The following is a 26,768-nucleotide window of genomic DNA, read 5'->3' as shown; positions in this document are numbered from 1 at the left end:
TAATGAAGACGCCTGTGGCAACCCATGTGAAAGACTTACAACTTACAGCGATGGGGTGGCAACTCATGCCAAAGAACACTGACAGCGATGGTGCGTAGGGAAAGAAATGACATTTTGATATTGAGTATGTATCCGATGCGCTCCGGGTGTAACACGTACTAGTTGAACAATAAAGTGTAAATCCATAACCCAAAAAGTGTGTGCTTATTGGTCGGGTATTACAACGCCCAACGCAAAAACAACAGTTAATAATTTATGGAAGAGAGTAACTTCCCCACCGATGCGTGATATGGCCGGCTGGAGAAAAGTAACTTTAGTGACATGTGTATTGTACTTTTTATTTCTATAATGAGATTATTATAATTTTCAGGTTTGGGCTGACTACAAACTCCATTTGAAAGCCAAAATGCGTCGGAACAAAACCAATATTGTCGGTACAGGGGGGTGTTGCTATCTACAAATAAATCTGTGGGCGGGATAGGTAGCACGCGGGAATTTGGTGCGCGTCAGATGGATATACCAACTAAAAGTTTAGAAGCAGCTTTTAATGATAGCGATTTAGTCGATATGCCCGAAGAGGAGAATGACACACTGCACTCGTTCTTCGTGACCAGTTCACCAAAAATTCCACGCATATCGTTCCGCAACCACCGTATTCACCTGATTTGGCTCCGTGTGGCTTCTGGCTATTCCCAAAACTCAAGAGACAACTCCGGGGAACGCGTTTCGAGTCGATTGAGGAGATAAAGACCCAGTTAATTCTACGCTGAACGCTAAAAGAGTCTTAACCACAACAATGGAAAACCAACCAAAAACGTATACTCGTGACGAATTAAAGAAGATCGCACCTGGATATCGTGGCAAACCAGAAAACTTTGATCCACACAAGATCAAGACTGGAAAGCCGAACCAAAAACAGGCAAAGACACAACGTCCGCCTACCGAGATGCCACCACCCACACAACTTGACGATGCAAAGAAACCGACACCGCAAAAGAATTCGCCCTTATGGGCTGCGTCGATCTTTGGCATAGACACGTCTGTTCGGGAACTACAAGTGAATCTCGAATTTCAGAATAGCTTTGCTAATCTGAAAAATATCGTCTCTGAAGTATATTCTGCTTTGGGAACAGACGATAAGAGCTTGACGAAAAGCCTCACAAAGGAGATGCTTATGTATTACGCTACATCGCTACATCTCTGGTTGAGACTGATTCAAATCAAAGCTCAACGCGCACACTCAGAGTTGACGACAACCGAGAGAGATTACCTGCGCATCTTGACTGACGAGGAGTTAAACGTGCCACAACCAATCTATTTATACATTAAAGCAATAGGTCATGTGAACGATAAAACAGGTAAAGAAATTTATATATCGGATCATGTGTTACCCGTTACCAATGTTGTGAATCGTACTGGATACCACACAACGACTATGACGTCGAGAAATCACTGCCTATTCGAAGAGGTTCCAAGTCTCGGAGTATGTGGTGACGTTCTGATGGCGCAAGCCTCCAGAACGGAAACAAACCCAACTTTTGGATTTGTACCTGCTGGTCGAACGGCTAACCGGAATTTAGCGGGCTACTTTGGTAGTGTCTCCGTTCAAAAGGAAGAAATCGTATTACTACTCGAATCATTGGGTATATCAAATGCGTTATTCCAAGAGAACATAGAGAATACTAGAGTAAATCTCAAACTAATTCAATACGTTAGCGACTACCTGCAGAGCTCAAAGACCAAAGAAATGAAAAAGTCAAAATGAGCAACCAAACAGCAGCTGGCGATGTGATCACTTGCCTACAAAACCCCATTGCCAACAGCCTCAATATGCTCGCCACCTTCCAAACAAAATTCATTGTGATATTGTTGCCTTTTATAATAACAACAAATTATCACAGCATAGCAAAATCAATGCTCGAGTTTGATATGCAGCCCAACACCAACAAACATGATGATCACTACCTGCGAGTTATGTGGAATGGCCCCGCTCCACTATGGTCTGAAATTCAAATTTTTTGGCATAAATCCAATTTTTTTTTTCTTATTTTAAAAAAAATTGGTACGCAGTATTAATTGAGACATTTCAGTGGTCTAAAATATACAAAAAATTATTTGGATATGGTAACTCTGTTCTAAATATGAGCTGTAAAACATGATGCTTCTGAAGCAACAACAAACTTGTAAACAGTTCAGTAAAATATTCTAAGAAAACAGCTGTTCGATAATAGTTAAAAAGGAAAGAAAAGAAATAAATTTATAATGGAAGAATATAAGAAAAGCATCTATTTTTTAACTTAATGAAAAAAAAATGTGGTTTATTGTGTCATATCTGTATAGTGTGGAGTTTTGTTTAATAGCTTTTTTAACCGAAAATTTCGAATTAACCTGTGTTCTGTGGAGTGAAAGTTGTGTGTATTGTCCCGTATTGTTCCAGATTTTTATGTTCGGTGGAAGTTTGAGGTATGTTCTTTAAAATCATGTACAGTTGCGGTCAAAATAATAGTAGTGCTACTAAGGTATATAGTTTATTATGTTTATTTTTTCCTACTGACTCCTTTATTTTACTTTCTCCTTACAATACTGTTGTACATAGAGCGTACAATAAAAAAGTACCTTTAAACCGGTCAAAGTTAGCATTTGTTTTTTCAAATTCATTTTTTTCCAATGTTTTGCTGAATTGAGTCAGTCAAAATAATAGTAGTGCGAAGAGTTTGCTCTCAAAAAATACAAATAAAATACAAAATACAAATTGTTTACTTAATATATAAAACAATTATAAAAGTGCTTTCACCGGTAAGTATTACATTTTGTTAGTGTATTTGTATATAATTTTGATTTAATTTGATTAAAACATTTTACAGCAATGGGACGAGGCAAACACTGCACGGCTGAGCAGCGGCAGCTTATAAAAAAAATGATTTCGATGGGGAAAACTTATAAAGAAGTGCAGGATATTGTTGGTTGTTCACCGACAATGATTTGTAATGCCCTTAAATACAAATCGCAGCCAGAAACACGTGGACGGAATCCAGCAATGTCCACTAAAATGATTAAGTGTTTGGTAAGATTTTTCAAAAATAATCCGTTCACGCCAGCAACAAAAATAAAAACGGAATTGGAAGTGGAAGCAAGCGTGGAAACTATTCGCAGGCGTTTGCGGGAACACGATTTGGTAGCTCGCAGCCCCAGAAAAGTGCCACTATTAACAAAGCGACATGTGGCCAACCGACTAAAGTTTGCTAAGAGTCATTTGGAATGGACAGACGAGAGATGGCGAAATATTTTATGGACAGACGAGTCTAAAATTGTGCTTCATGGTGCAAAAGGATCGCGCCAATATGTCAGACGGCCAATTAACTCAGAATACAATCCGAAATATACCAGCAAAACGATTAAACACGGCGAATCCAGTATCATGATTTGGGCATGTTTTTCTTTTTATGGAGTAGGACCGATATACTGGATAAAAGAAATGATGGATCGCCATGTATACGTAAAAATCTTGGAGGAGGTCATGCTACCATATGCTCGGGAGGAAATGCCGCTGATTTGGGTCTTCCAACAAGACAATGACCCAAAACATACAAGCCGATTAGCGAAGGAGTGGTTCCAGAAAAATAGGGTTGAGGTAATGGAATGGCCTGCACAGTCTCCAGACCTCAACCCGATTGAAAATTTGTGGTGCGATGTGAAAGAGGCAGTTTCTAATTGTAATCCAAACAACAACAATCAGCTTTGGGAAACAGTGGAGCATGCATGGAAATCAATTTCCCAGGAGAGATGTGAAAATCTTGTAAATTCAATGAATCGACGTTGTGCTGCAGTAATTGCAAATAAAGGATACCCTACTAAGTATTAATAACATACTATTATTATTAAGAAATATTGCCTTAGTCTTACTTTAACATAAAATTCCTTCCAAAAGACCACATGTCTTAGTTATCCTTTTTTATATTAATCATACTACTATTTTTTTGACCGTCCATATTCGAAGAGTTCATATGAAATATCATTTTATTTGCATTACATTGGTTTTTTTCGAAATATTTTTTATAATTACATTGTTAAAAGTCATTACTTTTTAAAATAAAACACAACATAAAAATTTTGCGGAAAAAAATCCCACTTTTTTCAATTTCTTTCACATGGTATGCGCACTACTATTATATTGACCGCAGCTGTATGTAACATTTGCCCGTTTTTGCCCCATTTAAGTATATTTGTAATTTTCAACAACCTTTAAATTCCAACACGAAGAAATGCTTGGAGTTTGGATAGAGGGCGATCGCAAAACTAATGTTGGTTTGGATTGGGTTTTTAAAAATATTTATACTAATGAGTTAAGTTTAAAGAAAAAAGATGAAATAAGAAAAAAAATACAAAATTTATTAGCATATGTTAGCGAAAAATTATCAAAATAATCGTATGGTTAATAGATTTAAAGAGGAATGTTATTATAAAAATAATTGTTTCAGTAAAAACATATGTATGACCACTTTTGCCTATCATATGCAAATTTTTCATTTTATGAAACCAAATTTTTACTATAGGTCCAAGGGAGGTACTCCTAGGGACTGGCCGATTTCAACTATTTTTGGTATCGTCGATACGTATTACGAGAATAACATATTTACCAATTTTCGTTAAGATATCGCAATTTTTGGAGCTGAAATTCAAAAATTTTTACTATAGGTCCAAGGGAGGTACCCCTGGGGAATGACCGATTTCATCCATTCTTGGAATTTTTCTTAACTAAATCATATATAACCTGTATGCGAAATTTCAATGGCCTAGTACCACTCCTTCTAATTTATGCCAAAAAATTTGAATTTCAGACCGTAGTGCGCTCCCACACATAAAGATATTAAAAAGAAAACAACCATATTTTAATGGAAATTTATGCTTGTTTAAGGGGGTCTTCTGGTCTCCAGCGAAAAAAAAATCGATTTTTTTTTTTTGCATAATTTTGTTGTCGCATTTTTTCACATTTTTCTGGGCACCGAAGTGTACCCTCCTCCGGCCGTTTTATCATAAACTTTATCTTTAAACGCGTTTCCCCGAAAATCGTGTTTTTTAAGCATTTTGGTCACACTTTTCATAGTAGTTATACTCCGATTTCAATGGTTTTGGTCTTAAAAGGTTCGGAAAACTTACCGCAAAGTTTCCCCGTGTACGATTTTTGAAATTTTTTTTCATTCCATTTTTATAACCTTTTAAAGTTCAAAAAATGAGCAAAAAAACATTTTTTTTGCAAATTGTTGCATAACTTTTGAAAAAAATTAAAAAAAAAAAAATCTGTCACGGGAAAACTTAACCAGGGCAACTCTGAAGACAACGCATATCTAATTTTTGCTTTCTGATTACCCAGGTGGAAAAACCGTGACCAAAATGGAGACCTGTTTCGTTTGGAGGTGGACGTCTTCACCGCCATTTCAAGGTCGCGGGTGTTAATTTTTTTCAAAGTCAAAACCATTTTTTAAAAGCCAAGACATGTACCTTTAAAATAAAAAAATTTTTTTTTTAAATATTCACAGGATTTGTCACAATCAATCCCCAAAAAAAACCCTTCATTTCAGGGCCTCGAGACCAGAAGACCCCCCTTAAAATGAGCCTTAGGAATGCCACTCAGCACTTTAGAGTTTTATTGAAGTTAAAGAAATATAAATATACCTACATATGTATATGCTTTAACTGTAATCCGTTCATTGCATACATATATGAATGACGTGAGGTCATACATATGTATATGCAGATAAACAAAACTTACTGGTGTCAACATTCAAGTATGCAAAACATACTTGAGTGAAATCAGAGAACACAGTAAAACAAATAGAAATAATTGCAACTATGTTGCAAATCAAAACAAAAGTAAATTATTTGGACGGTGCTGAGTAGAATATCGAACACACATATTTACGAACTCAATATGTATGTTCTTAGGGTATATTTAAGACTTAAAAATTAAGTAAAGGCAGTTGTGGCCGAGCAGCGAGGACGACTGGTCATAGTCGTTGGACTTTTTAGTTAATAAACTTTTTGAAAACATAACTTAATGGCTATTATTTAACCGCAACCAAAGTTTTTCACAAAGAAGTGAAAACGCAACTAGCGCAATCAGGAAATTTTAATCCTCGACCTGTATATAATCAGGTTAATAATAATAGACTATTATGGTCCATAGATACCACCATCCAAACGCAACAGAATAATGAAAACGCACGACCAACGCAACCAGTATTGAATTGTAGTAATACGCAAAGTTCAACAGCACATGGGATAATGTCAATACAGGATATGGTAGGGATTATGCCCGATTTTGATCCCATAAAAGATCTTACATCAGCACAACAATTCATTATCCGAATCGAGCAGTTATGTGGTGCATACAATTGGCGTGAGGATTTAGTTCTCGTAGCAATTCAACACAAATTAAAGGGTATAGCAAAGCGATGGTTGGATTCCCAAGTTGTATTTAATAGTTGGGAACAATTTGTTAGTGCGTTTGAAATGGATTTCCCGGTCAAATGCAATGCAGCTGAAACGCACAAAACACTAATAAAACGAAAGCGTAAAAATGGAGAGGACTACGTTGAATACTTTTAAGCGATGCTAACAATGGGTCAGCAAGATAGACTCGATGACAACTCCATCAACTCACACATCATAAGCGGTCTCAATGACGTGGCACTAACCAGAAGTTTGGCAATGATGAATTTTTCGACATGTAGTGAACTACTAATGGCACTGAAGAATTTCACAGCTATTACTGGAACTACAGCGGCAGCTCCACTTTATAACAATCCACTGGTAAAAACGGAAGGTCAAAGTAACAGCAAGGCAATGGGACCGAAGTGCTTTAACTGCAACGAGTACGGGCACATTGCAAAGAAATGTCCACGACCACAACGCAAGCAGCGGTGCACGATCTGCTCCAAGGTGGGACATGAAGCAAAATTTTGTGCGAATAAGCCCACTGTAGTAAAAATTGTGGAACCAAACGACAACGCTGAAGCACCTCCTATAACAAAAACAGTGGTATTGAATGGAAAGAATTTTGAGGCGTTCGTAGATACAGGCAGTGTTAGTTCATTGATTACGGCTAAGGCAGCAGAGGGTATGACAAGTTGCGAAGCAAGTAAACGATTCATCGGATTCGGAGGGTCAGAAGTTCAGGTTACGCGTAAGGTGAAAATAAATGCTCTGATAGACGGCAAGCCCGTTCCAATTACGCTATATATTGTTAACGACTGCATGTTACCCTCGGACATATTACTGGGTCGTGATGTATTGCAGAACAGCGAGTATCGTATGGTAATTAATAGCGGCGTTTTGCACATAGACGAAGTCAGTAGCGAAGCTTTCAACATACCCAACAGTTTAAATAAGGAGGGACGCGAAAAGTTAGGGGAGGTCGGGGTATTCTTGGACACGGGGAATTGTTGGACAGCTCGGTATCTTTCCTCCCCGTAACGCTAGAGGTATCAACCAATAGCCATGCACTTATATCGTAATCAGCTCACTTTTTATTAGGCAGTCGACCTGTTTAGACACGCAGATTCAGCGCTGTCAAAGAGTAAAAAAATTCGACACTGTGAAATTTTTTTTGCACTAAGTATTATATTTATTTTGACTGCTGTTTTCAACGTATTAATTCAAGTAAGTATATTTATAATATTCGTGTAACCTTAAATCACCGATGCATAAAGGAACTATGCATGAAGTTTGCATTGTGTTTTTTGTACTATGACATTTTGTAAAAGTAAGCATTCGGGGAATTATTGGACACTTTTCTCGGGGGTATTATTGGACACTTAGTTCTTGATGTTTTACAATATAAATTCGTGTGATTGATATGTATGTATAAGTGTTTTTTTCATACATAATTTTATCAGGGCTTTTGTTTTTTGTCAATTTCTATTATTATTTTAGACTTATAAAGTTTTCTGTGACAGAATGCCGCGTTATTATGCCAAGAAAGAAAAGACGATTGATTTCGACAATATTTTGGAGGTGATTAAGCTGGTGAAATTGCACAAGAACTCCATTCGACAAGCTGCAAAGGCGAAAAACATTCCAAAAAGCACTTTGGCTTGGCACATTTCGAATTTTGACAAGGCAAATATTGACGTTGCTGCTGATAATGTTGATGTGATGAAGAATTTGCTGAAAGAACATTCGACGACCGGCAAAACAGTGAGTTGTGTTAATTTCATTAATTTTTTTTTATTCAATCACAAATAAATTTATTATTATTCATTAATTCATTTATTTTGCTTCATGAAGAAAGCTTTGTTTTCCTTCAAATTATGAATTTTTTAAAAATTCTTCAATCGAAATTTTTTTACATTAATTTATAAGTTGATAGCACAAATCTGTGAAATTTGACTTTTTTTTGTTACAAAAGATTTAGGGCTGATTTTTGCAAGTTTTTACACGTAGAATACGAACCTGATCTTAGAAATGATCCATTACTTCAGAATTTTCTATAATTTCATCTCAGATATCCGAAAAATTTCAATTTTTGTCATTTTCGTAAATTTTTTTATATTCATTTCATGAACCGCATTTCATGCGCATTTTAACCCGCAAAAAATCCTAAATATTAAAAATGATCCAATGATAATAAAAATTTTATCTCTATGAGGAAGCAAAATGTTCATGAAATGATCATAATTTTCAGCTTGTTTATTTTTATTTCAGATTTTCAATGCAGAGCAAGAGAGTGTGCTGATGAAATACCTTCTTGACGCCAGCAACATCAACTATGGATTGAGTTTGAAGGAACTGCGAAAACTTGCATATGAATATGCTAATAAGATCGGCATTTCGTATCCGAACTCATGGAATGCCAACAAAGAGGCAAGTATGGATTGGCAATTGGCCTTCATGAAACGTCACCGGAATTTGTCATTACGAACAGCGGAACAAGTGAGTCAGAATCGTGCAAAGTCTTTCAACAAAGAGAATGTCGATGCCTTCTTCAACAATCTGTCGTCTGTGCTCAGTGCCACCCAGTTCGAATCGCATCGAATTTGGAACATGGACGAATGTCCATGCCCGACTGTGCCAACGAAAGTAGTCAAAACAATTGCACCGAAAGGAAAAAAGCGTGTAGGAACATCAACATCTGCCGAGAGAGGCACAAATGTGACTCTAGCATTGTCCGTTAGCGCGACGGGGCAATCAATTCCGCCGTTTTATCTCTTCCCACGGAACAACATGAAAGAGGTGTACATGACGCATGCAACACTTGGCGCAGTTGGTTTCGCAAATGGTTCTGGGTGGATGACATCTGAAGACTTCATCCGATATATGCAACATTTCATCAAACACACGGGCGCGAATGCGGATTCACCAACTCTTCTGCTTCTCGACAATCACACGTCACATTTGTCGATTGAGGCCATTGAATTGGCATTGAGGCACGGGACCGATTTGGGACCGATAGGATGATATTAAATGGACCCGGAAAGATCTTCAAGTTAGCAATATGGCTAAAATAAGAAAAATATGATTTACCGTCTTTTTTTTTGTAGAATATTTATTTGAATTATTAATATTCATATAATTCGCATTATTGGACTCATAAAAATAATCGTAAATATTAGGTAGATTTATTTAGCAATATAATTTTTCGTAAATCCTAACAATAAGGACGGTAAAACACTGGTCTTGACTAATTTTTGACAAAGAAAAAGAATTTTTTTAAATTAATTTTTTAAATATTTCTACAGTTATTTTGTTTAAAAATTCACCTAGTTACAAAATTTTCATAGATATATTTGATATTGAATAACTTTTAAGTCAGTCTATTGGATGAACTAAAAGTATTTTTTCCAAAATGTTTCCTCCCGAGGAAGCTTTGTTTTAAAGAAGCAGTAGAAGACTTCTCTTAGACAGCTTTGTAAAAGTGAACTGAAGTGAAGTGAAAAATTTTAATTTATTATTCAAATAGTGTTTCTGCATTGAATGGACTAGAATTTTTGAACATAGTCATTAGATTCAAGAAGCAAAAATTATGATGTCCAAAATAGCAAAATTGACTACGGAAGAAGCACCAAGTACTTCAAGGCTTATAACACGTAAAGCCATTGAAAATTTAAAAAAAGTCGATTTAATAGGGAATGTTTCACACCAAATCAATGGCGCAAAACTTCCGTCAGATCGACAGGTTTTGCAAGTTTTATTTTATAACATGCGCTTTGTAGATCTTACAGCAAAGCAAAGTGCGAAATTGACAATCGATGCAGTTAAAATATTTTGGCATCAAGCTCGTATACCGATACGAGAAGATCACAAATGTCAGGATAAATTAATAAAATTATATGATAAGTGGAAAAATATCCAAAAAACATTACCTGATAAAAGATCAAATGCGCAAAAACAACTTGCCGAAACATTTCTAGAAAATCTAGACAATTTATTTGACATTGCCACTGCGAATGCATTAGAAGAAATTAAAATTGTAGAAGATAAAGAGTTTCTAGAAATGCAAAGACTAAAAGGACGTCCTGGTTGCATGACTGGTGTCGATATGGCATTATATGAAAAAGAGAAGAGAGTTCAGGAGAGATAAGAGAAGGAAGCTGCACGAAAAAGGAAGTACGAAGAAGAAAGTTCGAGACAAACAGGTAAGTTGAGTACCTTATTTATTAAATTCCAGTTTTCAATGTTTAATTTTTTCATATTTCATAAAAGTTTCGCAATTGATGGAGTGGAGTGATGAAGACAATGTTAGTGATAAAACAATTGATCAGTCCATCATCAACGAAGAAGACAAAATCTCAAATCCTACATCAAAACGAAAACGAGGTCGCAAAAATTTCATAACTGCTCGGTTAGTATCAGCGCTGGACAATGCGAAAGTCTCTGATGGTATGGCAGTACACATTCTAATAGCAGCTGCTGAAGCATTAGGACATTGTGTAGAGGAACTTGTCATAAATCGTTCAAGTATTCATCGTTTGCGTCAAGAAAATCGTTTGAAAGAATCTGAAGAAATTTTGGCAGGTTTTAAGGACAATGTACGTTTGTTTTACTTTAAAATCTAATATCATTAATAATCAATTTTAAACTCTATAATAATCTTCTTATCATTTATAGCTGAGTAAAAATGGTACTTTGGTAGCTCATTTTGATGGGAAGTTAATGCAAGATTTGATTGGATCCACAAAAGTTGAACGAATTGCAGTTTTGGTAAGTTACAACGGCACATCGAAGTTTCTTGGTGCACCGAAACTAGTATCTGCTACTGGTAAAAATATTGCTGATGTAGTTTATGACAGATTAGTCACATGGAATATTGTTAATCAAGTGAATGGCCTATCATATGATACAACAGCCACCAATACTGGCATCCACAGTGGAGCTGTAGCTCTTTTAGAAAAAAAAATTGGACGTAATGTAATCAATCTACCTTGCCGTCACCATATTTATGAAATTTTATTACGCAGCGTCTTCGAATTAAAATTATCTTCAACCTCTACACCAGAGTTCCTATTTTTGAAAGATTCAAGAAATCATGGTCTAATTTAAATAAAGAATCATTTAAAAGTGGCATCGAAGATAAATTTGTTTTAGAACAAGTAAATATAGCTGAACGTGATAATTGTAAACAGTTCTGTTACGATCAGTTGGAAAAATCTCAAAATCGAGAAGACTATAAAGAGTTACTTCAGTTAGCTTTAATCTTTCTTGGGGCAGAGCAATATAACTTTCACACACCTGGCGCAACTAGCCATGCACGCTGGATGTCAAAGGCGGTGTATTCTTTAAAAATATTTTTGTTTCGCAATCAATTCTCACTTACAAAAAAGGAAACAAATGGTTTACGCGATATTTGCATTTTTTTAGTGAAACTTTATATCAAAGCCTGGTTCGGATGTACTAATGCCATAGATGCACCACTTCAAGATCTTACTTTTATTCACGACGCTATAAATTATTCAAAAACAGACTCAGAAATCTCAGCAATATTTCTTAAGAAAATGAGCAATCAATCATTTATGGTATATAGCTGAAGAAACAGTAGCTCTAGCCTTTTTTGATTTAAAAATTTCATTAGAAGAAAAACGTAAAATGGTTGAAAAACTTAAATTCAAAAAACCAAATGTAAAATTAGGAAATGGTCGAAACTATTCGAATTTATTAGACTTTCAAAATTACTCTTTACACGATTTTGTTTCTGAGAATACTAAGTATTTTTTCAGTCGGTTTGGTTTGTCTTCGGAATTTATAGATCTTGAGCCTTCAATTTGGGAAACGTCATTTGAATTTGAAGAAGGTTGGACATTCTGTAAGGACTTATTTGTTGTAAATGATACTGCCGAGAGAGGCGTAAAATTCATTCAGGAATATAATAGAATTTTAACCAATGATGAAGAGGAAAAGCAGTTGACGCTTCAGGTTGTTGAAGCATATCGAAAAAAATACCCTTCATATAAAAAAACTGATCTGACAGAATTAAATATATACTTTTAGGAAACCCATACGTATAACATTACCATATCTTAATTATCTACATTATATTCTATTGATTCGTAATTACATTATGCTAGACAAATTTATGAGAAAGTGTATACACTAAATATTGTAGAGTACGCATAAAAATGCAAATTATATATTAAAAATAAACTTTTGTTATATAATTAAATAGTATATAAAAATTTGTGTTTTTTCATTTTAAAGTATTTTAAATCGTTTCCGGGTCCAATAAATATTAACGAATCGTTCACCAATTTTTAATTCAATAATATTGGACATAAAGGAAAGAAAATCAGCCCGGCGAAGAATAAAAAATTGACTTTTAAAAATAAGGACACCTCTAATGCGCATGTTGCTGCGTACTGTATGCACGCACTGTATGCGCATGTTGCTGCGTACTCATTGTCAGTGTGACTGCTGAGCTGAACGGACGTGCCGTGTGCTGTGTGCTAATTTTTGCGATTTCGCTGTGTGCCTGTGTGCTTTATCCGCGTGTGATAACCGGTAGTTATACAGTTGTGCGAGTGACGCTAATTTTTGTCGTGGCTGTACCATAGCGGTACAGTGTTTACGATTAATTGCACTAGTGAGTGCCGTTGTGCGAGTGACGCTACTTTGTCGTAGCTGTACCATAGCGGTACAGTGTTTACGAGTGATTGCAAGTGCCGTACGGTAGTGTTGTTGGACACTCCAGTGAGTGCCACTATACTCCGTGCTATTGACACATAGTGCGTGCGTGTGAGTGCTGCTATATATAGCGTGAGTGAGTGCCGCAGTGCAAGTGACGCCACTGTTCGCGTGACTGTACAATTGTGTACAAGTGTACTTTGTTGGTATATTGTGGGACGCTCAAGCGAGTGCCGCTATACCAAGTTGTTTACAACTTTTGTGTGCCGCTAATTTCTGGCGTGGTTTTAGGCGTGTGCCGCTAATTTTTGGCGTCCTTTTCGTGTGCGCGTGCCGTTACATTTCGGCGTGGGTGTAGAGTGCGGGCGTACACTAGGTTTGTCGTGCTGTTATATTGCCATATTTGGCAACGGTAAAAAGGGCGTCCCCTTTTGTGCGTGGGTACAGTACTGCGCCAAGGTTGAATACCTTGTGCAGGTGCTGCGAACAGAGCGTGCTGCGTTTTTGCCTGCGGTCGAGCTCGGCGTTAGCTCCACCTTGGTCGAACCGTCCTTGTTCGGGGAACAGTGTTCCGTCCGGCAAGGCATTGGTGGTGACCTTTGCCAGACCTTTGGTTGGCGCTGTGGGCTACGCCCTCGCGCTTTGCTTTGGCTCGCCGATAGGTGCAGCCGCTGTGTGCGTGCCTGTGCGGGGTTCATTCCTGCCGTGCAGTTGTTGCCGTCGCCCAAAAAGGGACCCAATTTTTGTTGTTGCTCGGGAGGCCTTTATCCGGCGGATTCGGCAACCTTAGTGGTGGAGCGTTGGGCAATGCCCAAATTAGAAGGCTTGAGGAAGAGGGCGAACACCCCTCTTCCAAGCGGTTCGGCGGTGCCATCGTCGGCGATGGACGAAACGACGTCCGGAGAGGAGGAGGTGACTTTGCGGTCCCCCCCTCGTACTAAGAAGAACACCGCTGGTGGTGCAGCGGTCCCGGTGGAGAAGCTGGGTAAGTCGATTTTGAAGGTATCGAGTAAGTCGGGGGCGAGTGGAAGCGAGGGCGCTTCCGAAAGTGGAAAGATTGGGAGTGGGAGCAAGGGGCGGAAGACGGGGGAGAAATTAGGTCCAGCAGGGAAGCGATTGGAGAAAATCCGCGGGAAATTGGGTGCTTCCCTGGAGAATTTGGGAACGTTCGGTGGGGATGCCGAACGCAAGAAAGTTGGGGGCGCGTTTATGGGGCGCTTCAAGTCCATTGTGACGGCCTTTAGTGGAGCCGTCATAGACATGGACGGCGTCCCGAAAAGTGTGGCAAAGGACCTCCTTGGATACTCCTTGGAGTTCGAGGAGCTATTTGTTGAGATGGTGGCGGAGATCGCCCATCTTCGTGGGCGGTTGGAAGCCACAAAGATAACTAGGGAGGAAGCACCTCGGAGGACGGCTGGAGCTGCGCTGGCTGGTGCAGCGCTGATGCCGGCACCTCAGGCGCCTGCGCCTGTGTTGCCTGCGTTGCCGGTGCCCAAGCCAGTCGAGACCTGGTCGGTAGTAGTGAAGGGTAAAACCCCCACTACATCCAAGGAGGTCATTAAGAAAGTGGTTAAGGAGGTAGGGCCTTCCATGGGGGTAAGGGTGCACGAGGTGCGCCCGTTGAAGGACGGAGGTGCGATTATTCGCACCCCATCCGTTGCCGAGAGGGACAACTTGGCGAAAAATGCCAAGTTTTCCGAGGTGGGGCTCGATGTGAGCATACGTCGGAAGCTGGGGCCTAGGGTTGTGGTCCAGGGGGTCCACACGGAGATCTCCCCTGACGAGTTCATGGGAGAGTTGTTCCGTTTGAACCTCAAGGAGTTCAGCCCTGGGTGCCTTGAGAAGGACGTGAGGATGGTCAGCGGTCCTTGGAAGGTCAGCCCTGATGGAGTGACGAATGTTGTCCTTGAGGGCACGGACATGCTAATGTCCGCGCTCCTGGAAGCAGGTCGTTGCTACGTTAAGTGGTTCTCCTTCCGGGTACGGCCGGACCAACTGACGCCCGGCTGCTTCCGATGCATGGGGTTCGATCACAGGGTGGCAGAATGCAGAGCCAAGAAGGATGTCTGCCGTAGGTGTGGGCAAGAAGGACACAGGAGTGCAGGTTGTGGCAATGCCCCGCATTGTCGCAACTGTGCATTTAAGGGCAAGCCAGCTGGACATCTGATGATGTCCACTGTCTGCCCGGTGTACTGTGCCATTGTTGCCCGTGCGAACGCTAGACATTGATGGTTGGACTATATCAACTGAACTGTCAGGGGTCTTATGCCGCGATGTGTGAATTGGGGGCGTGTATGTCGGAGGGGGGCTGCGGCATTGCTTTGCTCCAGGAACCATACTCCACCAATGGGGTGGTGAGAGGTCTCCCTGGGGGCTTCAGGGTCTTTACGGACCTTGGTGTCAATGCCGCAGTAGCTGTGTGTGAGCCAAGCTACTCTTGTGTAGTAGTTGACTCATCACAGTGGGGAGTATGTGTGTGTGTCGAGGGGGAATTCGGCAGAATGATTGTCGTCAGCTTGTACTGCAAGTCTGACGAGCCTCTAGAGCCCTATTTAAGATACATAGATGCGGTGCTACTACGTGAAAGTAGCATTCCTGCCATCGTGTGTCTTGATGCGAACGCTACCTCCCCGATGTGGTTCAGCAAGGTATCCAGGCATACTGCTGGATATCGGAGCCACGGTCGGGGTATGGTTATGAGCGAATGGGTTGTGGCTAATAACCTCCACATTGCAAATGAGCCATGTGAATGGTACACGTTCGAGGGGCCTAGAGGTGTGAGTGACATCGACGTGACGCTCATGAATGAGGTAGCAGCGAGCAGGTTCGAGTGTAAATGGAGCGTTAGGGGGGGTTGGGGAATTAGTGACCATAATTTAATACAAATTATGGTTACTCCCCGTACCCCGCAGTTAGAAGGGGGGAGTCCATTGAGGCGATGGCGTACCTCGTGTACTGACTGGAACCGATATGGACATACTGTTAGGGAAGCGGTATTGGATATACCGCTTAGGGAGTTTGAGGAATTGGGGGTTGACGAGCAAATTGCTCGTCTATATGAATGTGTCTGGGGTGTGAATGACTTATTGTTTAGGAAAGCTAGGGCTGTGAAAATGAAAGGTGTGAAATGGTGGACGAGTGAGTTAAATTCAAAGAGGAGGTCTGTCCGACGCTTGAGGCGGTTGTTTCAACGCGCCAGGCGGACCAATTCGGAGAATCTGTCTCAGCTCAAGTATCAATTTAGTGTAGGGATGAAAGAATATAAGAAGATGCTTGTGAGAGTAAAGGAGGAAGAGTGGAGGAGATTTGTGGGGGAAAATAGGGACGACCCTTGGGGACAGGTCCTTAGGATCTGTCGGGGTCGTCGAAATGAGATGGCTAGCTCTCTTCGCGTAGGTGACACTGTATTATCGACGTGGAGAGAGTGCGCCAATGTTCTGTTAGGCGAGTTTTTTCCCAGGGCTGAGGTTCAGGTTCCTCCTGCACAAGAGGTGCCTGTCCCTCCAATAGAAGCTGAGGAGTTGGATTATGCATTTGGCCTGGTCAGGTCTAAAAGATCTCCAGGTTTCGATGGTTTGAACGGAGAGATGTGCAAATGCTTGTGGAAGTTCATTCCGGAATATTTGGAGGCCATTTATGATCAATGCATATGGGAGGGATATTTTCCCCGAGAGTGGAAAGTTGCTAGGGTCGTTGCACTCTTGAAGTCGCCCGGTAAGATCAGGAGCGATCCTCGATCTTATCGCGGTATCAGCCTCCTTCCGGTGCTTGGAAAAGTGCTGGAAAGGGTTATGGTTGAGCGGCTTCAGGAGCTAACTCGGGGTGTTAGATCGGATAGGCAGTATGGGTTTAGGAAAAGACGTGGTATAGAAGATGCGTGGTTGTATGTTCAGAGTGTAGTTAGGGAAAACGTCAATAAATATGTCCTTGGCATGTTTATTGACTTTAAGGGGGCATTTGATTACTTGCGCTGGGATCGTGTGTGTCAGCGATTAGAGGAGCTTGGCTGTCCGGAAATTACTCTATGGCGGAGTTATTTTTCGGACAGAAAAGCATCTATGGTAGGAGTGGGCGGGAGTGTGGAGATTGGGGTGGAACGTGGCTGTCCGCAGGGATCCGTCTGTGGTCCCTTCATTTGGAACCTCATGATGGACTCCCTGCTTCGGCAGTTAGAGCCACTCTGTAAACACTGTGCGTATGCGGACGACCTGCTCATTTTGGTTGAGGGTCGTTCGCGTGAGGAACTGGAGCGAGTGGGGGGCAGCTCCTTACATTTACTCACAATTGGGGGGTAGATGTGGGAGTGGACATATCGATGGACAAAACGGTGACAATGCTGCTTAAGGGCAGATTGTCCCCGAGTCGTCCACCGATTGTACGTTTGAATGGGGTAGGGATTAGGTATGTGACGCAAGTCAAATACCTGGGGTTAACTATGAGTGAAAGGATGTGTTTTACTCCACACTTAGTGTTGTTGAGGGAGCGGCTGCAGGCAATTGTTGGGCAAGTTCGGCGCGTGGTTAGATTTGACTGGGGCCTTTTAGCCGACGTGCGGTTCGCACCGTATATCGGGGCCTATTCGTGGCCTGTGCCACTTATGGTGCCGCTGTATGGTACGAATCGGCTTTAAAGTCGGTTGGCAAACGTTATCTGATGGCGTGCCAGCGCATTATGCTGCTGTATGCCGTACAGTGAGTACGGATGCATTGCAGGTGTTGTTAGGTGCGCCTCCTCTTGACCTGTTAGTCGTGCAACGGGCGTTTGCCTTCAGGTTGAGAAGGAGGCTTTGTATGCCGCTGCTAGATGGATGGATATCCGACGGTGATGTAGAAAGGGGGTATCTAGAGTGTGAAAGGTTGTTGAATGAATGTATGCTTCGTGGGTGGCAAGACCGTTGGGACAATAGTTCCAAAGGTCGCGTGACATACGAGTACATTCGGGATGTTTCCTTTGTCGGGGAAAACCCTGATTTTGGATTTTCCCTCAGCCTGGGATTCCTCCTTACAGGACATGGGCCTCTTAATGCTTATTTGCATGAGAGGCGCTTGTCCACAAGTGAGGAGTGTGTTTGTGGGTCGGCAAGAGAGGACTGGGTGCACGTCCTCTGTGAATGCCCGATGTACTCAGACATTAGGGATCTTGTGGGTGTGGGGATTAGTTGGACTGATGGACGGTATGATGTGAGTGGTGTGATTGCCAACCGTCGGAATGTCGAAATGTTAGGGCAATATGCGCGAGAGGTTTTTAGACGGCGACGTAATTTAAGGCGTTCGGTTGATTAGTTTTTAGCCATTCTTGTCTGTGTGTTCTGCTGTGGGATTGGGGTTTTAGGTGTGGGGAATGGCAACCAGTCCAGAGCTGTATGGAAGCTCAACTGGTAGTAGTCTCGGGTACGAGGTCTGACCGGAGACTTAAATCTGGTACCACGGGGAACAGGGGCCCTCGGAGCTTGTTCCGACCTCTTCTTGAGGCCCTTCGGGGAGTATCGTGGTGGCTGTGGTTAACACCTAAATGCGGGTAGAGCCTTTTGGCTCGATGTGGAGTTGCAATGCAACCGGGTGCCGGGACCCATAGAATGGCAGAGGGTTAGATAGACCTCGAACCCTACCAAGGTGGTTAGTGTGTCCATTCCACACTACCGATTGGTATCCTTAAATGCTTCGGCATTTTTGGGGCGCTGATCAACGCATTGTTTTGATCCGTTGTGCGTTTGAGCACCGTGGTGTCGGGCCGTCGCCGGTGGGTACCCACGTAAAAGCAATCAGACGCTGTTGCTGCGTACTGTATGTGTATGTGTGAGTGTATGAGTATTCTGTTTTGGGTATTTCACCAGAATCATAATTTCATCACATTAGTAATATTAGATCAGCCGCTAATTGTGCTGTGATTGGTTATTTGCATTTTGTCGCTTGAAGAGGAGCCGTTATAGCGCGACTACAGCGTGGTAGCGCTGTCGTCGAGTGTGGTTCGGTGCGAGGTAGAGAAACAGAAGAAGGCCAGTCTAATTTGAGATCGCAAAACCTACGCACCAAAACTCACTGCGCTTTAAAAAGGAAAAATGGAAGACGAGCGTTCCTTGACATCAGAAGTGGGATCGGCACCACCTCCTGCATTCTCAGAGGATCAATGGCGCATTATCCTACAGATGCAAAATCAAAACCTGTTGGAGCTTGTAAAAACCATGCAAGCATCAACACGCGAACAGCAGCAAACACGTGGCGTCACTTTGCCAAAATTTTTTTCTGATAACGCAGACGCCGATGCCTCGAAATGGTGTATTACCGCAGACATAATATTAACGGAGCAGCCCATAGGAGGAAGCAAGCTGATCATGGCGTTAAGTGAGGCTATGGTGGGCAGTGCTTCACAGTGGTTAACCCAAATTTCATATCCCGGCATTAAGTGGAATGAATTCAAGGAATTATTTCTCCACCGCTATAAAAACAACGAGACGTCGTCGGCAATGTTTTTAAATTTGCTGAACAGCCGCCCAACTAACGGGAAATCCCTTGCGGTTTACGCTAGTCGTTTGGTGACATCTCTAACTGCTAATTGGCAAAACAAAAATATAGAGGAAATAGCTGTTTCAGTTGTGCTCGCGCATTCGGCAAATGTGGACAACCGTTTTTACATCAAAGTTGCAAACTAGAAGCGAGCTACAATCTGAACTTGGTGCATTCACATTTCAAAAGCACCGTAATGTTGACCGTGATGACGATTCTGGACCTGATATCAAGAAGAGGAGAATGGCAATAGTGTGTCATTTCTGTGGGAAACCAGGACACAAAATTGCTGAGTGCAGAAAGAAAATACAACAAAAAGCCGATGCGACACCTCAGCGGGATAAGCCATTAGTTACCTGCTTTAAGTGCGGCCAGCCTGGACACTTTGCAAATCAATGTTCAAATGATGCATCAACAAGCAAAAAGGGACTGTTTCAACAGAAGACCGTGAACCAGTGTTACGTGCCAGAGCCGAAGGGAACTATGATACAGCGAGGAGAGATCTACCCAATTTCCTTTGATTCGGGTGCAGAATGTTCACTTATAAAAGAGAAAATTAGCGGTAAGTTGTCCGGAAAGCGCTTTCATAACATTATCATGTTAAAAGGCATTGGTGATACTGGTATATATAGCACATTACAGATTTTAAGTCAGGTTACTATAAACGAAAACTCACTTCAGATATTGTTTCATGTTGTGCAAGATAAATATTTGAAAAGTAACATTGTTATTGGTCGTGAAATCATTAATCAAGGATTCAATATTATTATATCTCCAAACAAGTTCGAAATTATGAAAGCCAAATCTGTAAATATTTGTTCAGTAGATGTGGAACCAGTTGACCTCACCAATCTTGACACCGAGTTGTGTGAATCTGATAAAAACAAATTAATAAAATTACTTGAGAATTATTCCTCTGCACTTAGTAAGGGAACACCATCTACTCGTGTTACTACAGGTGAAATGAAAATTCGATTGGTTGACCATAGCAAAACTGTACAACGCCGGCCCTATAGACTTAGCCCTGAAGAAAGAGATATCGTTAGGGAAAAGTTGAGTGAGCTACTAAAATGTAATATCATTCGACCCAGTTGTTCTCCCTTTGCAAGTCCCATGCTGCTCGTCAAAAAGAAAAATGGGACAGATCGCCTTTGTGTCGATTACAGAGAGCTGAATTCTAATACGATAGCAGACAGGTATCCTTTGCCGTTAATAAATACCAGATTGCTAGATTGCGGGGTGCGAATTACTTCACCTGTCTTGACATGGCAAGTGGTTTTCACCAGATCCCAATTCACCCCGATTCCATCGAATATACTGCATTTGTTACTCCGGATGGCCAGTATGAATTCTTAACTATGCCGTTCGGATTGAAGAATGCGCTATCTGTGTTCCAACGGGCGATTATGCAAGCTTTGGGTGACTTGGCCTATTCGTATGTGATTGCTTACGTAGACGATATTATGATTGTGTCGCCCACAATTGAGTTAGGCTTAGAAAGGCTAAAAATAGTGCTAGACATTCTCACGGGAGCTGGATTTATTTTTAATATCAACAAATGTAGATTTTTGAAAACAGCCGTTCAGTATCTGGGATACGAGATAAAGGCGGGAGAAATTCGACCAAGCAAGCGGAAAATTACTGCATTGATCTCCTTGCCACCGCCACAGACAGTTTTTAGTGTGCGACAGTTCATTGGTCTAGCATCCTATTTCCGCAAGTTTGTACCTGGCTTTTCTCAAATAATGAAGCCATTATACGCTCTAACATCAGGAAAAGAAAGTTTTGTATGGAATGCTGAGCTCGAAAGTATACGAAAGAAAATTGTAAGCATCCTTACAAATGAGCCGATTCTAGTAATATTTGACCCACAACACCCTATAGAATTGCACACTGATGCTAGCTCGATCGGATTTGGTGCCATGCTTTTACATCGTATCAACAACCAACTCCACGTTGTAAAATATTTCAGCAAAACAACTTCCGCCGCTGAATCTAGATACCACTCCTATGAGCTCGAAACGTTGGCAGTATTTGCGTCCGTCAAACATTTTCGTCACTATTTGCTTGGAAGAGAATTTGTGATTTATATTGATTGCAACTCATTAAAGGCATCACGCACTAAAATAGACCTAACTCCTAGAGTTCACCGTTGGTGGTCCTATTTACAAACCTTTAATTTCACAATACAATATAGAGAAGGGAAACGTATGGCACTGTAGATTTTCTATCTAGAAACCCAGTTCCTTCACCACCACAGTTAGTTTTGGATAAAATACCTGAAAAGCGAATAAACATAGCAGAAATATCAAGTAATTGGCTGTTGGCCGAACAGCAACTGGATCCAGATATCGTCAACATTGTTGGTAAGCTGAATTCCAACGAGTTACCAGACGATATAGTTAAAACATAAGATTTAAGAAAAGGGATGTTGTTTCGCAAAATACAGAAAATGGGTAAAACACGATGTTTACCAGTCGTGCCCCGAACTTTCAGGTGGTCAGTGGTAAATCAGGTACATGAATCGATCATGCACCTAGGATGGCAAAAGACCCCTGACAAGGTACATCACTACTACTGGTTTGACAAAATGAATAAATATGTCCGTAAATTTGTTGACAATTGTATAACCTGTAGAACAGCCAAGTCACACTCTGGCAAAATTCAAGCAGAGCTACACCCTGTTCCAAAGGTAAATTAAGTGGCAAAAGTGATTTGAAGGAATATATTATTGTTCAAATTGATGGCTTCACAAAATTCGTACACCTATATCATACTCTCAAGATAGATACAGAGAGCTGTATCAAGGCCACGAAGTCTTCAATTTCTTTATTTGGTGTACCAACGCGCATTATAGCCGACCGGGGTAGATATTTTTCAAGCACACAGTTCTCAGAATTTTGTTGTTCAAACAATATTAAACTTCATTTAATTGCGACTGGGGCAAGTCGTGCTAATGGACAAGTTGAGCGGGTAATGAGTACGCTTAAAAATCTATTAACCGCAGTTGAATTAAGTCACAGATCCTGGCAAGAGGCTCTTGGCGAAGTGCGGTTAGCATTAAGGGGTTATATCCACTTGTGATTTTCAAAAAATCGAATTTTTTTTTTTTTCATTTTTTGAATGTACATATATTTAAGAATATTCTCTGAAAATTTCAAATCGATCCGACAATTAGTTTCGAAGATATGAGCGTATTAGTAAGAACGTCTCCGAGCGTTCGAAAGTAGGCGGAGCACGAGCCGGAGTAGCACCTGGTTCTGCTAGCCGCTATACTTTTGTTCTCCACTTATATTGTGTTTGGGACCCTAAGATAATAATACAAAGGTCTAGTTTATACCTGAAACCTATGTTGAGGAATTTTAAGTTAAAAATATGTGAACTCATCAGTTAAAAGTGATCTTCCACGTGGACAAGTTGTGTTTCTGCTCAGTTTGTGTATTTCTCAGTGTGTATAGTTTAATTAATTAAAGTAAAAAATGCCTCGCAAAATTAGCAGAGAAACTCGTAGAACTTCCAAAGCACAGTTGTCTCGAAGAAATAAACGGAAGAACGTTTTTAATCCGAAAACCGTGGAATATGATGAGAGCAGTTTCAGCGCCTCAGCAAAAAAATTTAAAGCGCAAGAGGAAATATATGTAACTCGCGATACGTCAGTTGAATATAGAATTTTAAATTTTATAACTGTGTTTACGGCTATTAGTGAGTATGTATTGTGTAAAACTTGCCGTGAGCCAGTAAAATTTGAAACAGCCTCAGAACGTGGACTTGGTTTCAAAATTGTTATCTTATGTGATAAATGTAATCCTCGTAGTGTAAACTCTTGTAACTATGTCAAACACTCGTATGAAATAAATCGACGATTTATATTTATGATGAGAACCCTTGGGTTAGGTTTGAAAGGTGCTACTCAATTTTGTGGGCTAATGGACATGCCAGCTTTTTTGCTCCAAACTTCATATGATATGATCGTTAAAAATATCCACGAATGTGTCTCAGTAGTCACAGATAAACTTTTAAAAAAAGCTTGTGTTGAGGAAATGAATGCCACGGCTGAACAGCAAGGTGATGAACATAAGAGTGATTTAACAGTCTCGGGAGATGGAACTTGGAAAAAAAGAGGATTTACTTCTCTATTTGGAGTTACATCTCTAATTGGATACTACAGTGGAAAAATAATTGATCTTTTAGTTAAAAGCTCTTACTGTAAGCAATGCGAGCCTTGGAAATCTCACAAGGATACGACTGAATATCAGGAATGGTGGGAAGAGCACAAAGACGTATGCTCAGCTAACCACAAGGGGTCATCAGGAAAAATGGAAGTTGATGCTGTTATTACCATGTTCAAACGTTCATTGGAAAAGTTTCAAGTTCGTTTTATAAACTACATCGGTGATGGTGACTCTAAAACTTATTCGGGGATTTTGAAGGCTGCTCCTTATGGTGAGACAGAAGTAACGAAGAAAGAATGTATTGGGCATGTTCAAAAAAGAATGGGCAAACGGCTAAGAGACATAGTAAATAATACAGTAGAAGAAATGAAAGATAAGAATGGAAAAACAAAAAAAAAAAAGTTACTTGGTGGCAAAGGTAAATTGACTGGGAAACTTATTGATAAATTAACTGTTTACTATGGTTTAGCGATTAGGAGACACTGTGATTCTGTTGACAGTATGTATAAAGCCATTTGGGCATCTTATTTCCATAACTGCTCTACAGATAAAAACCCTCAGCATGATAATTGCCCTATAGGAGAAAACTCGTGGTGTTCGTGGCAAAAAGCGCGAGCCTTGGGAACTTGGCCCAGCTATAAACATGATTATGAGGCCTTACCACCTGATGTTGCATCAGCTATTTTTCCAATTTACGAAGATCTAAGTAACAAAAAATTATTGGAACGATGCGTTGGTGGTTTTACCCAGAACAATAATGAAAGTTATAATCAGCTGATATGGAAAATAACTCCAAAAATTATTCCAGCTGGCTCTAAAATTATTGAAATAGCTGCAAACATTGCAGCCGGGGTCTTTAATGAAGGTAAAACATCTCTTCTTTATTATATGAGTGCTATGGGATTATCACTTGGACCCAATGCTCATTCCTACGTGAGCAAAGAGGACGCAGAGCGCATCTCAATTTCGGACGCAAGAGCGCAAGGGTCGACGCGCGAGGGGAGAATGGCTCGTAGACAACAACAACTAAACATTTTGGACGCAAACGACGAAGCAGAGGGTTCCTCTTATGGTGCTGGAATAGATGACACGATGTAAGTTGAAAAAAAAAATTTTTAATTTAGTGTAAATCGTTCCCGAAACTTTAAACGCGTTTATCTCAAAACCGTGTTTTCAGAGTCGGTGAGCAAAATTTCTCCGAAACCGCTAAACCGATCGGTTTGAAATTTTCACACGACTTACTCAGATATATTTTTCAGGTAATGATCGAAGGAATAAGGTTTTGGACAATAATTTCGATTTTTTAAGCCACTTTGAAGTGAAAAATTTTCATGAAAAACTGAATTTTTTTTTTGAACAGCCGCCATTTTGTCAAAAATCAAAATTTTGACTAGACCTTCGATCATTACCTGTATTTATTTATTACTAAACTAAATATTTTTGGTTTTTGGTTTTCAGATAATTTGGACCAGAGATATCTTGCTCACCGCCAAGCACTTTTTTTTGGAGGTCTTTCCGCAGATCATCTACAGGAGCTAGGGGATCCAATATTTTTTAAAATAAACCACTGATTGTTAAAGTACATTAAATTCTGTTTAATTACATTTTGTTCATTAATGTATAAAATAAAATGCCTCTTTGGAAAAAATTCACAAAAAAACGCGTTTTTTCTGCCTCGCAAGTGGATATAACCCCTTAAACTGCACAACTAATCGGGCAACGGATGCAAGTCCCTTAGAGATGTTGATAGGGAAAGAAGCTCGACCTCTCGGATTGGTTCCTCCATGGGACACAGAGCTGGAAGTGGACTTAGACTCTACGCGAGCTAGAGCCAGTAGCACCATGAAATCTTTAGCTTCTTACGATAAAAATCGATTCGATAAATCCAAGGCAGCCGTTGTAAGACACAGTGTTGGTGATTATGTCCTTCTTAAAAACGAGGAGAGACACCAAACCAAGCTAGACCCAAAATTTAAGGGACCGTTTTTGGTAATAGAGATTTTGGATGGTGACAGATATAGGTTAAAGTCGTTATCAAGCAAGCGAATATGTAAATATTGTCATGAAGATATTAGAAAACTTCCAGAAGGAAGTGTTCCTCAAGAGTTAGACATTGACAGGGAAGATTCAAACTCGTCAAAGGGTCAAGTGTAAATTGAAAATGAACCGTCCAAGTGAGACGATGATTGAAATAATGAATTAAGTTTGAAATTTTGGTCACAAGAAATGAAAAATTGATTGACGAAAGATTATTATTTAAAGTTGAATAAGTGAGACGATGGTTACCCGTCCAAGTGAGACGATGATTGAAATAATGAATTAGGTTTGAAATTTTGGTCATAGGAAATGAAATATTGATTGACGAAAGATTATTATTTAAAGTTGAATAAATGAAATATTGAAATATGATTGATAACGTTAATATGATTATGTTAACATTAAGAATAAATGTTAAAAGTTTTTATGAAAGAAATGTTGAATTGAATATTTTATCAAATGTTGAGTACACGAGGACGTGTAAATGTCAGAATGGCCGTGTCGGAGCGTACTGTATGCACGCACTGTATGCGCATGTTGCTGCGTACTGTATGTGTATGTGTGAGTGTATGAGTATTCTGTTTTGGGTATTTCACCAGAATCATAATTTCATCACATTAGTAATATTAGATCAGCCGCTAATTGTGCTGTGATTGGTTATTTGCATTTTGTCGCTTGAAGAGGAGCCGTTATAGCGCGACCAGGGTTGCCGAAATTGGGCATTTCGGACCAAATCTGGTCCAAAAAATTTATTTTGGGCCGATGGGCATCTAATTAAAATTTTGGTCCGTTTTGTAAGCGGGCACAATTTGTTTAGTAGCTACAAATTGCTACATCTGTTCAGTGTAAAGTTTTTTTAATGTTAATGAAACACAGCTCGAACTTAATGTTCACATAAACACTGACAAAAGACGTGAAGAAGTGGTGTCTTGCACTCACCTTA

General features: G+C 40.2%; 2 protein-coding genes across 2 annotated transcripts; both read left to right on the top strand.

Annotated features, from left to right (window-relative positions):
* The first annotated feature begins 796 nt into the window (after positions 1 to 796).
* On the top strand, positions 797 to 1,765 carry LOC129247429 (uncharacterized). The gene has a single exon (XM_054886559.1). The coding sequence runs from the start codon at positions 797 to 799 to the stop codon at positions 1,763 to 1,765; it is 969 nt and encodes a 322-aa protein (XP_054742534.1).
* Positions 1,766 to 23,549: 21,784 nt separating this feature from the next.
* On the top strand, positions 23,550 to 25,462 carry LOC129249085 (uncharacterized). Its single transcript, XM_054888711.1, has 2 exons — positions 23,550 to 24,882; positions 25,247 to 25,462. Exons 1-2 carry the CDS (start codon positions 23,582 to 23,584, stop codon positions 25,248 to 25,250), a joined length of 1,305 nt encoding a protein of 434 aa, XP_054744686.1. The 5' UTR covers positions 23,550 to 23,581; the 3' UTR covers positions 25,251 to 25,462.
* The last annotated feature ends 1,306 nt before the right edge of the window (positions 25,463 to 26,768 follow it).

This window comes from Anastrepha obliqua, chromosome 5 (genome assembly GCF_027943255.1).
Source record: "Anastrepha obliqua isolate idAnaObli1 chromosome 5, idAnaObli1_1.0, whole genome shotgun sequence".
NCBI lineage: Eukaryota > Metazoa > Arthropoda > Insecta > Diptera > Tephritidae > Anastrepha > Anastrepha obliqua.
Note: the sequence above shows the minus strand (reverse complement) of the source record. Positions and strands in the feature narration are given on the sequence as shown.